General features: G+C 39.3%; 1 protein-coding gene across 10 annotated transcripts; it reads right to left on the bottom strand.

Moving 5' to 3' along the window:
* Nucleotides 1-1,928: 1,928 nt before the first annotated feature.
* On the bottom strand, nt 1,929-11,329 carry LOC103714284 (two-component response regulator-like APRR9). 10 transcript variants are annotated; one of them, XM_026807353.4, is made up of 9 exons: nt 10,948-11,329; nt 10,698-10,859; nt 9,767-9,897; nt 9,516-9,629; nt 8,804-8,972; nt 8,300-8,699; nt 3,283-4,138; nt 2,385-2,559; nt 1,929-2,289 (listed from the first exon to the last, which is right to left on the bottom strand). In XM_026807353.4, exons 1-8 carry the CDS (start codon nt 11,180-11,182, stop codon nt 2,416-2,418), a joined length of 2,211 nt encoding a protein of 736 aa, XP_026663154.4. In that variant the 5' UTR covers nt 11,183-11,329; the 3' UTR covers nt 1,929-2,289; nt 2,385-2,415. The 10 variants fall into 10 exon arrangements, with proteins under 10 accessions (XP_026663154.4, XP_088576698.2, XP_017700046.4 ...); XM_088720572.2 differs by having other exon boundaries at nt 8,300-8,693; nt 10,948-11,291; XM_017844557.5 differs by having other exon boundaries at nt 8,300-8,711; nt 10,948-11,291.
* Between the last annotated feature and the right edge of the window lie 1,479 nt (nt 11,330-12,808).

The following is a 12,808-nucleotide window of genomic DNA, read 5'->3' on the forward strand; positions in this document are numbered from 1 at the left end:
TTTCTAGTTCGCGAGGTACGAACCAAAACGCTGAAAATGTGAGGGTATTTCCTGTTTCTAGCCGTTAGATGAACGTCCAGTCAAAAAGGTCTACGAACGTAAAGATCCTGACCGTCAGTTTCGTGGGGCGCTGTCCGATATTCGTGGGTCTCATATTTCGGCGGTACGATTCGGTGCCTGCTTTCTGATTCCGCGGGCTGCCACTTGTCATGCCCATCCTTTATGACACGTGGCAGATCCCTCCCAGAGATTTAAAATAAGAGTTTTTTTATTTATATTCTCCTAAAAAATTTAAATTTATTTGAATACCCTCTGAAATTTATATTTATTTCTGCATCCTCATAAAATATTATTTTTATACAAATGCTCTTAATATAACGGTTTTTCTAACACCATTAATAAAAATCACATTTATTTTAATTAAAAATAAAATAAAATTTTCAATTTATTTTTTTTGTCTTTCTATCACGATCATCTTATAAATATATTTTTTTTTGCACGTCATCCATTAAGGGTACTTTAGTTATTTTAATTTGAAACGATTAATGTTTTAACGGTGTTAGATGGCGTGAGTATATATACAAAAACAAGAATAAAAAAAAAGATATAATAGCAAAACAAGTATTTTACAAAAATATATATGCGAGAGTATTTGTGTAAAATTTGATATTTAGAAGAGTATTCATAGAAAAAAAACTCTTAAAATAGCAGCTATGTTTGCATCGACCGAAAAACTTTTGGAGGGTTGCGTACCAGACCGGATTCTTAATAATAGTGCCCGGAATTGGTCTATCTTGGGTATCCTTAAAATTATTTAATTTTAACATATATAGTAGTTGTTGCAACGGTATTACAGCAGAAAATAACGAGTAATAAAATGGAAGAATATTGGAATTACTGTCCTTATCCTAATCACTGCTCACATGAGGAAAAAAATATTTTCAGGTGGCATAAAATTTTTTAGAAGATAATTTGATATGAAAAGTCGAACCTGAAGAAAGTATTATATCGTGCAGAAAACATTGCAGACACCAAACATTAACCATTATTAAGATTATATAATAACTATTATCATGTGACAGTGATCAGGTAAAACTTATTACTTAAATACCTATTGCTAAATATCTTCGATGCAATGTAAGGTGCTAATTTGTTGAGTTGGTGAAATAAAGTAAATGTTGAATGCCCAGTATGATGCAAAGAACCTGGTTGAAGTCCTTATGATGGACTGCATGATTGTCATTGTGGTAACAAGCTCTATGGACAGCTTAGAGGCTTCAAAGGGTCACAATAGTCCATGGCATGATCTCTGTGAGCATAATTTGTGGCCAATGTTGCAGTAGACTGTCGATAAGTTTAATTGCATTACTACTTCAGTATAATGCCAGACAAAATCCATCCAAGATACATGTCAATAGCCATAAAATCATTTCCAGAATTAAGTAAAATTTATATTTTGATATATCTCAAAATAGCTAGCCAATGACATCCTGCAAACAAGCACAGATCTGTGATGAAGAGAGCTGGCGCACAAGATTCAGTTCAGCATGCATATTGCGAATAAGAGAAGCAGTTTATGCAGTGAAAAACCTTTAAACTCTTGTTTCTTTGGGTTCAAGGAATCTACAGGCACTTCTCTTCAAGTGTGCCGTTCAAAAAGATTGGATACACAAATGGTGACACAAGGAAACTTAAAATGACTATTCAAAGTTTCAGGTGGTAATGGCTTCTGAAGACATAACCAAAATAACTTTAGAATATGCTGCTGCTTACACCTTACACAATGTCACAAGTACGTAAATTTTTTGCATGCCACACATCACTCATGATGCTAACAGAGCACGACAGCTCTGCTGGACGAGGTGATGACTTTGCACGCTGCATTATAAAACTGACATACACTTCATACTCCGAAAGGAGCATATACATTTCCTGCTGATCAATTTGTCGCTGGTTTATTATTATGAAAAACGAATGTTTTTCGTTTAGGGAAGAAAAGCACATGATAAATGTTCAAAATGTTCACCAAATGTACACATACAAAACAACATACTGTCTCTGCCAGAAAGATTTCAATGACACACTAAGGAAAGGAAGCTTACTGATATGTGGACTTGCTAAATTGAATCATAACCAGCATGTAGATTCTGAAGTGACTTTAAAATAATACCTGAATTGCAAGGGCCTAGAAACGAAGGACAATCTCATAGAACTGAAGCTGTACGACCATCATTGGATCTCAAATTTTTATTGTAAAGTTCTCTTCGAATACATGTTCACACAAAGCTCCTGGTACATTACAAGCACATAAAGTGACCTTTGATTTATGCAGCCACAACAGCGAGCACACGAAGGAGAGTTAAAAATGCCAGCAAATCCCTTACCTTCACTGTCTCTTGTGCAGGAAACCAAGCGTCACAAGAAACTTAATTTTTTAACCACTCGGAGCCGGTCTTCTGCTTCTGGCTTTGTCACAGAGTCGGGAACTTTTTGACTCACAAACTGACCTTTTACTCTTGGCCGTTGCTCTGCAAGCTTTTTCCTACCATGATATCTAACCTGGCAAACAGAAAAATGAGATTACATATCGAAATTCTAGCTAGTAAGAAAAAAAGTTCATTAAACTACCAAGAACTACTATGAAAGTCTCATGGCCTAAAATTTTCTCCAAAACAAAATCTTTCAATTTATGAGCATCCAACTCAAAACCCATTGATGTCACAGGTATTTACCAGTTTCTGTCTGGTCTGTCCAGTTCAGACAGAATAGGACTGCTTTCAATACCATGCTTTTTTTTGCACTTAACTACAATATGATCTCATAGTTACATGGGATGGAAATTAGGACTTATAGTATGCATGCATGTATGTGTGTGTCTTTGTAGTTGACTATCATAAATAACCCCACAAAGTTGTACCACATCTCTATGTTTCCTATTTAGTGATTTATATTTGCATTTGAGCATAGCTTCATAACGGAATCAAGATATTCATCTGCTGTACCTCAAATCCATAGAAATAGAGCCTTGCAGTCAAAATTTCCTTAACAATAATTCAGAAAAACTTTCAGAATCTCAGTTATTTTCACGAGTATCGTGTTAATTTTTCCCCCTAGATATAAGAATAATTTTTATTTGCAACTGCAGTTTCACTGAATCAAACTGAAACAGACAACCTTTCAGCTTCAAATCATTAGATATTCTATTTGAAAGTCTGGGTTTGTATAGAAGCTAGCCACGAAACAAGCACGGCCACAGAGGTGGGGCCACTATTTATTCATTACCTTCTTCTCAAAGCATCTGTCCTTCCGTTTCATGCGGAATTTGATCAAGGCAGCCTCACGGCTAGAACGGTCACTGTCCAACCCTTTCCTGCTGCAGTTCTGGGCACCACTTTCAGTACCACTTCCTAGAGTGGTTCCAGTATTTGCAGCTGCATCTGCTGGTTCACCACTATAGTTGCTTCCACCGCCTTTGAGAATGTCCTCGCTACAGCTGGCACTTTGATTGGCTAGTTCCTCAGGAGTGCATGACAAATCTCTTGAATCTCCTGGTTCCATATCGATATGTTGTCTCCAGTAGTGGGACTGATGATTTTCTTCATGGTGGTGAAATTCTATGCATTGGCGGTGACTGATAAGATGATTGTCATGATGACCAGATTGATCAGAAGTAATTTGAACTGTTGTCTTCTCAGCTGATGCTGAACTATGAGGCTCTAAGGAAGCCTCAGGATGGAAAACTGGTTGCAAGATAGCACCATACCCTGAACACAAGCGCTGATATGGTATTGCTCCAACAGGAATTGGCAGAGGAATAAACCCAAACTGAGGATGATTAAAAACCATATCCTCTCCTTTGGAGGAATGACCAGCACAGTCATCCTCTCTAGCTGGGAAAGACACAAGGCCAGCATGCTCTCCGTTGCTTTCAGAAGAGACCTGAAAGTATTTTGTAGTTTCGCCTGCATTCCCTTGATAGAACACCATCCCTTTAGGTGAGAGGGAAATGTTCTTGTCATTGTCAGAGCCATGACTACTGACATGCAACTGAGATTTATCAACACATTCTATGGTTCTAACACACACAGCTGAAGAAACAGGCTTTTTACATGAATGATGAGCCCTTTTGTCACCATACCTGCAAAATAAAGAAAATAGAACCTTGCTCTCATAAGGACTGGAGCTAAGCAAAAAAGATAGTTTTAAATGCAAATGGGAAGAATGTAGAGCAGTGACATTTTGCTGAATATTACCAGTTTACCAGCGAAGGATAAATGAGTGCTGGACTTCCAATTCCTTTAGACTACTACCTATAGAATCAGCTACTGATGATTTTACTCTGGATAATTCAATACTAAAATTACATTTCAGGCTTCAGGTTTGGCCATATATGCAGCTACATACTTCCATGTTATTAACCATATGTATAACATCTCTTCCCATAACAAATCTGAAAAACATAAACAAACAATTGAAGAAAGAATATGGCCCATCATTGATGGGATTTAATCTCATCATGGCTACCAAATGTGCCTTTACTCTTACCGCATGTCCAGATGCTCCTCATGTCATCATATTAATCTTCATCAAACTTACATCATTGCCCCAAAAGTATAGGACAAAATACATTACAAATAGAATTCAGTAGCCAATTAACAATATCAGCATTTTACTATTATTATCTATTCAAGGGCTTACTCATGTTAATCATTTAAATAGCATTGGTTTCACATTATCCTTTCCATCCTCATCGTAATCAGTTAAGAAACCTTTCTTTAACAAGCTAGAAGACCAGGAGCATGACGGTGGAAAGCAGGAAAATCATCATCTTGCAACATCCCAACTTATTAAGCTTATTTCTCCACCCTTTTCAGCCGTTTGTTCCTTTGCATGTTTTTGTTGATTAGCGGCATCATTGTCTCTCAAGCAGTCTGAGGACCTTTAATAATTTGGCAAGTTCTAGGTTAACAAAGCAATTGGACATTCCATCTCCACATAGTACAAGAATGACTTTTGCCTCCTCAGATGAAATACATTCTGACAAGCCCCTTTAATAACTAATTTCTTTACAAACTTTTTGCAGAATTCTTTCATTTTACTTAGGTAACAGAACTTATATATTTTGCATGCCATATACATCTTGGCTTCACAAAGTTTGAACATTAATTTCTAAAAAAATGCATAGCTGGAACTTGCCACTATTTCATTTCTTAGTTTGGTTACACTGTACATGGAAAGTATTGATGTACACACAGGAAGACCCACGTATTAAATTAATGGGTTGCCAATTGAGTGCCAGAATGATTTTTTCAAATAGAGATTTCAAGAGGCCATAGAACATAAACTCGAAAAAGTGGAGTTTCTCCTGGAATTGAAATGAAATGATAATTTGCTTAGATTTTTCTAATTTATCGGGAAACGGGAAAAAGTAACCCTGAGGTCTTTACTTATATAAGAAAATTAGGGTGAACTTAGTCCAGGTTGTAGGCTTCAAACCTAAATACATCGTTGAACAAGTTCAGAAGAATCAGAAGAAGAAAAGAAACTAGGTAAGTAGCTTACAAGATAAGAGATACACTGAACTGATTAGCAGTAAATTACGAATACTAAAAGGAGGAGGGAATCTAACTTTAAAGCTGTAGTTTCAAATTGATTTCATGTTTGGTGTGTCTGTATGCATGCCGTTTGTTAGACCGGGATGTTCGAATGGATAAGAAGAACAGGAAGTATGAAGAGTGAGTCTAAAATGATCAAGCAGATTAAGAGAGAGATTCAGACATGAAGAGTGTGTGAAATGATCAAGCCAACCACGAGAGAATTAGAGTGCAAGTACATACATGTGTCTATCATCTAAACAAGGCATGCGAAATCATCCCGAGTCGCCTGGTTCAGGGCGTATCGAGCCGTGCCAGCAGCGGATTGGGATGGTGGGATGGTTCCAGCATTCAAAATGAGAAACCGGCACAGGAAGGGAAGAGGAAGAAGAAAAGAGAGAGAGAGAGAGAGAGAGAGAGAGAGAGAGAGAGAGAGAGTGAGGGAGAGGAAAGGAGGGCTGGAGCAGGGGTCCGTTAAGGCCCCTTTTTTTATTTTGAAAAGTTTAAGTGAAGGCGGTAGAAGGGGCATCGAAGGGCCGCAGAGGGCTAGACCAGGGGCTCTACCATTCGAACCCCTATTTCATTCGAAACAGGGGTCCGTCAGGGCCCTTTTCTTATTTTAAAATTTTTAAGTGAAGTCAGCAGCAAACCCCTTCCTGACTTCACTTAAATTTTCTAAAATAAAAAAGGGCCCCTACTCTGGTCCTCTACGACCCTCTGGTGCCCTCCGAAGGCCTTTGGCGGTCCTTTCTTCCTCTCCCTCTCTCTCCCCCCCCCCCTCTCTCTCTTTTTCTCTGTTCCATTCTCTCTCTCCCTCGCCTTCGCTCTCTCTGCTATGTCGATATGAGCCCGGCACGGAATGGCACGGTGGCGTACCGAACCATGCCACCGGTGCACAGGCTCCGATACTAGTATGGTGAACCTTGCATTTAAACGCGTCTTTTACGCACTTTTTTTCGCTAGGAGCCTTGTTAGTGGATCTTCCTTTTCTAAATGCTTCATCTTAGACATCATCCCCAATGACTGTCTCGTTCAACCGCATGATTTTTTTTTTTTGGCTCCTTGATGCATCTGGTTGCTAACTTGAGCATATGCAGCAATAACCTAATAGTTATGGCCATCATTTGAGTGACTCCTGATCCCATAAATTATGTTACTTCTTAAAGACATTCAATATTCTTGATTACAAGCCCCCCTACAAGGTTGCTAGTTCTGATAAAACCAAAGTTTGTATTGTTACTAAAATGGTGGATCTTAACATGAATCTAAAAATGGTAATAAGGTTTTGTAAGTTAATTGTGCAATAGATTAAAGAAAGAAAGAAATAAAAAGAGAGCAGATACATAGACAGATCCATAGATTAATCTAGATTTCAGGGTTTGTATTCTTGGTATATGACCATGAAGCTGATAAATGACACTAAAACAAGTGGAGAATATGACCATGAAGCTGATAAATGACACTAAAACAAGTGGAGAAACAAAAGCAAGGTCAGATCATGAAGAAACTATGGATTAAAAGAACTACGAAATCATTTTGATAATGTGCATAAGATTGTGCAAGTTGTTTGAATATACACAAGATCATTTATAGTTAATAAATGTGTATATATACCATGCAGGTATATGCATGCAATGAAGAAATCAAATGCCATGTGATGAGCCCGGCAAAGATGAGGATGCAGAGGTGCATGCGGGGAAACTAGTATGAGTATAGTTGGTAGTGTGCCCATCGAAGAATCTTAAGAGCAAACTGATAGATCACAAACTAAAACCACTCAAGATACTTTCTACAAGTGTTACACCAAAGTTAAGATGGTGTAATTCTGGAATGACTCTTGTAATAGATTGAAGTTTTTGAAGAGAAGATGGTGGAGGTGGGAACAGCATGACTTAGATGCAAGTAGTGAGACACAATTATAAAAACCCAAAAAAGGCTTTAGTCCATAGAAATCCAACAGCAAAAAGTAATTCTTAAACCCAACCATGAATAATTTAAACAAAAGACTGTTCTTTTTTAATTTGTTAGTACCTAACTTCTCACTTAGCATTTCAAATTGCTATTTTAAAAATTGCAAATTTTCCTTTGGCAACCTCAGTCCAGCCTATAAAATCTGTCTTACTATAAAGTGCATTTTCCTAAATCTAATCTTTACTTTTTCCTGGAAAATTTAACATAAAAATGGAGAAAAACCTTGGGGAAATCATGGTAAGCATCTCTTGTCCAAAGATGCTTGAGCTATAAAACCATTACCAATTCAAAGGGGTGATGTCAGTTCGTGTATCAACTATACAACTTTCTCAAAAATTAATGAATTATATCTTCATCCTAAAAAGCCAATCTCAATATAGACAGGACAAAGTTTTTTTTGACAATGGTTAAGGTTGAATATTTCGTTTCAATGAATGATGCAAAAACTGATATATGATATGCCTATGGGTGCCAGTACAGCTAAAGTGAGGAGTGTACCATATGTAAGTGCGGTACCATACCAAGAGACATACCAGCACTAGCACAGTATGGTATGACAAGTACCTAAACCCTAGTGATGTAACCAGTTGCTGACCATTTCATGCCCAAGACTTGATATCCGGATAATAGAATTTGATATGACTGGCCATTAGAGCATAAATATCTGACATCTTAAGACCTACAAGCAACTCTTCAAGCTGTATAAGAGGGGAGTCTAGATTTACCAAAGTTACCTTGAGAAGGCAGAGGCATTTGAATGATTTAATATATGCTTTTGTTTGAAATCCTGATCTACACAGCCATTGAGACGTTGTCTTTTCAAAGCAAGTTCCAAATGTGGTGAGGAACCAAATTCAGATGCACTCTTCGCATGAGAGGATGTTGAAGTTTCAGGTAATGCATCCTTCCTGAATGCATACTTTTCCGAAACAGCAGAATTGCATTTTCTGTTAGCTACTGGCTCAAAATATGTCATATCATTCAATGTTCCATCTGGAGCATTATTTTGACAATGCGAATTAGGATCAGCAAGGTCACCCTCTTTAGATCCTGTAAAACCGTTGTCTTCCTCCCTATACGGGGCTTTATGATAAGAACCATTCTCCTCTTGGTATTTTTCAACTAAATCTGTCCCTGCAGATATAACTGCAACAATTAGACTTTACCAATATCAGAACCATAAAGCGAATTTTGCGATAATGGGAAAGTGTCAAACATAAAATTCTGACAACCTTCACCTTCCACATCATCATCCAATTTTAATGTGTTTGCCATTATTGGGGTGCCATTATCAAGTTGCTCTGGTTTTGCTTCCACCTCCCTGGAAGTACTCCCACCTTCAGCTAAATGATCCCCTCTGTGTTTCTGATCACTCGCAATTTCCATCTCCGGCTTCCTATCTGAGCTCTGCTCAAAAGTCACATGGTGCCAGTAGTCAAATGTGTGCCATGCATATAAATATTAAAATGCCACTAAATATAGAGATATGAACCAGACTTCCATAACCTTCAGTGTCTATATGGATGTCCAGCTATTTTTATCCATGTTACATTGTCCCACACAAGTGGGAATTGACTTAGGAGAACAGGGCAGAATTCCTTAATCCCAATGTTTTGGGCATATCAAATATAATCTTTTTAATAGATTCCGGTAAATATCTATAGACAGCAAAACCAATGGCTTTGCAGATCCTCTCAATTCTGCCATCCTCTGCCTCTTCGCATCTGCCAGTTCCCAAGTGTGTGAAATATATGGTGACCATGCTTCCATAGAGAGTATAAAATTCATAACAGCTGTTACTAACATATTATTTTCAATAGCACAAAATCATTTTTTCTTCCAAATATAGTAGCTCAAGTTGTTTGAGAAAGAGCAAGCATTCATTATCCATGTCATATTACCCAGAACAAATTAATCTCAATGAAATAGTAGCGGATCACTGATGCTCACCTGAGCATCACTATCTTGTTTGCTGCTCTCCCCAGTCTTGGACCCATCTCCAGCAATTGCGCTTACATGATTGCTTGCAGCATTATTGTCGGATGCATTTGTGTAGCTATTTGACTGCACAAATAGTGTAGTTAGCCAAGACCTTTGCTGATACTCCTAGCACTAAGCTAAGCAAGGATGGATTGAAAATACCCATTGGAAAAATAGAGACTAATAAAAACTTGCTGCGCAAATAAGAACAGATAACATACACAATGCCTCCTCCAAACGTGCTGCCATAAGTTGCGCAACTCATTCTTCCTTACTGGTTTCACGAGAAAGTCCACAGCACCCTTTAGCATGCATTTGAGTACTACACCAATGGAATCGTGAGAAGACATCACTGCCAGACAAGATACCATATTAGATGGAACTGAAGTGAGCAGAGTATCAAGGAGATTATGACAAGAATCTGATTTTTATAAATTCTCTCTTGTTCGATCATAACAAAGGACTCAGATTCCTAGAAGTAAGAGGAGAGGTGAAGTCCATCATGGGACGCCATGACCCTTGATTTTGGCGTTTATATCATCAAGTGGCAGACTTTACAACTTGCTCATAAAAAAAGGACCAATACTTACGACAGAAAAAAGGACCACGACCCAGTTATAGGGGTCCTGGGAGGGGTGAATTGAGCACAGACCTATACTTTGGCATTTTTTTTTTTTTGAATGACTGGCCTAGGACATTTTTTAGCTATTGCGCTTGTCATGCCAGGCTGCTTACACTGCACCAAGCAATGACCCCTACAACCGGATCACGACAAGTAAATAAAATTGTAAATTTTATTCTAATTTTTAGGTGATTTTCTATTTTCAGAGGACTTAGCTTTGGATGGAAATTGTTTATGTTGGCATTCTAGCTTGCTATATCTTAGTCGTTCATCTCAAAAAACTTAGCATCTCAGGTGTTTAAGGGTGAAGTAAAATCCACTAAACCACCAAGAATAATTAGGCGTTCAATTTCAGCATTGATAAAATATACTAACAAACTATAAAACCAACTTAACAAAAAAAAAAATTAGAAATTTCCAATTCACGCTTTGCTTTTTAGACTTGGCTTTTAACAGGAGCCAATTGCATAGCGGATGAGAAAAAAGGTTGCTCTTTTCATGTTCATAATTTAATCAGTTCGACAACTTACTGATGACCGGAATGTTCTTGCACTCCTCTGTGCTCATAATCTTGGAAAGAAGCGCGATTCCCGAAAGCGAAGGCATGGCGACTTCAGTCAACACGAGATCAACGCTGTAGTGCTTCTCCTTCAAAACCTCCCATGCCTTGAGCCCATCCGCCACTGCCGCCACTGCGCTCAACCCAACAAAAAACGACCTAAAATTTCTTATCTATTAAACCAAATAAGAAGAAGGAAAAAGAAAAAAGTCGCGTGTGACCGTGGTAGCTGCATTTCCGGAGGAGCGCGGCGACGATGTGGCGAGTGGAGTCGTCGTGCTCGACGAGGACGACCCGGAGCGATCTCCTCGGAAGGAACCTCTCCCACCTGATCACCTGCCGCTCGGAGCTCGGATCCGTCTGCCGCCTAGGCCCTCCTCCAGCGGCGCCGCCCGATCCCCCGCCGCCGTCTCCGTCCGGCGCGCCTCCCTCCTCGTCCCTCGCCACGCTCTCCATCGACGACGACGACGACGACGACGACGACGAAGAAGAAGGGTAAAGAGGGACAGAGAGAAAAGGAGATTTGGTGGTCGGGGGGCAAAAGGGAAGGGAGGGGACGAGAAGGTGGGCAATCCGCGGCCACGCCGACTTGGTCGGAAATATCTTGGCATCGTGCCACGTCAGCGAGGGGAAATCAAATAAAAAATCCCCGCAGCGCCGGTCAGGAGCTGGGCCGCATGGCCCCTCCCGAGCCACTCCTTGCCGCCTTCGCTCTGCATCGAGATTCGAGTCCAGAGAGAAAAATGGCTTGATGTCATTTGTGGCCCCTTATATTAAAGAGAGAGAAAAAACAAGATTTTGTGCCCCCGCGGAAGCATGCATCTGTCTCCCTTCCCCTCGCCACGTCACTTGGTGGGCATTGATCTCATCCTGAGCATAACAACACCGATCACTTGGATTAGCTGATTGATTTATTTGTGGATGCCATAAATATGGAATTTGTATATATATATATATATATATATATATATATATATATATATGCGCCATATTCCATGGATGCTATTGAACCCCGTGATGTTTGAATATCTTTAAAACTAAGGCTCTTTTCTTGAACCACAAGCGAAGATATCTACTTCGTTCTCAGCACATATCTCAGATTACCACATGATTGTGATCGTTAGCGCGATGGCTGCTTGATTTATGCTACAAAATTGATATATTGACCCCCTCATCGAGAAAAAAAAGCTCAGGAAGCTCGGCTCGAGATTGTGGCCCTTTCACATTGGTGTAGTTGTTGAACCCGGCCGAGTGTCATAAAGACAACAAAGCCCACTGAGTTGTGAACTGAAAGCTATAGATGGTAGATAGGGGGTCTAGTTTCTAGTTTTTGTTAAACCAGTGAAGTGATGTGTTAGTAGAGTGGATGCAAGTTTTGAAGCTTCACTTGCGTCACAACGACTCACTACTCAATGAAGTGGATGTGTAGTTTTGAAGCGTAAACAGAAGATCTCTAAATGAAATTTGCTTATGGTGTTGGCTTGCTGGTCGTGCGCTCTGGGGCTCTGCTTTGTGGCATGCTCTCTTCAGTGGGCGTGTTTCTTGTATGGCTCTGCCTTTGGCGTATGTCTGCCCTTTCCCTTATAGCCTAGCATGCTCAAACCAAGCGTGCTACCGTAATGGCGGTTTGCTATTCTGTTTCTGCCTGTCTATCTGCATGCGTCCTTCTGTGTCTATTCAGTTTCCTGCTGTGTCATGCTAAACAACGGTTGCTGCTGTTGGCGGTCGATCTCTCCTCCGCTTTCCCCCTATCCACAGTCCATTATTTATGGACTCCTTTCTGGCTTTTTTCCGTAAACAATCTTCTTATTTACGATTAACATCTTCGGGAGCTTTTCTTGAGCGAACACATTTTTATGGAAAAATGGAATATCGTATAGTAGTGCGTCGTAATTATTTTCAAAAGACCCTATGGTTTTTCAAGGATCCCTTCATGCATTATGTTCGATATCAAGGAAAAGCAATTCTGATTTTAAAGGCGACTCATCTTCTGATGAAGAAATGGAAATGTCATCTTGTTAATTTCTATCAATATTATTTTTACTTTTGGTCTAAACCGTACAAGATTTCATACCCAATCAG

The sequence above is a fragment of the Phoenix dactylifera genome, chromosome 4, assembly GCF_051530095.1.
Source record: "Phoenix dactylifera cultivar Ajwa chromosome 4, Ajwa_hap1_PhDact_Kaust_v1.1, whole genome shotgun sequence".
Lineage (NCBI taxonomy): Eukaryota > Viridiplantae > Streptophyta > Magnoliopsida > Arecales > Arecaceae > Phoenix > Phoenix dactylifera.

What these genes read in the sequence shown, in the direction of transcription:
- LOC103714284 (XM_026807351.4), bottom strand. Translation starts at nt 11,182, where the DNA reads ATGGAGAGCGTGGCGAGGGACGAGGAGGGAGGCGCGCCGGACGGAGAC. An exon ending in CAAGAACATTCCGGTCATCA is followed by an intron (nt 9,898 to 10,697) that starts GTAAGTTGTCGA and finishes CTTGTCTGGCAG; the next exon opens with TGATGTCTTCTCACGATTCC. An exon ending in TGATGATGTGGAAGGTGAAG is followed by an intron (nt 8,712 to 8,797) that starts GTTGTCAGAATT and finishes TAATTGTTGCAG; the next exon opens with TTATATCTGCAGGGACAGAT.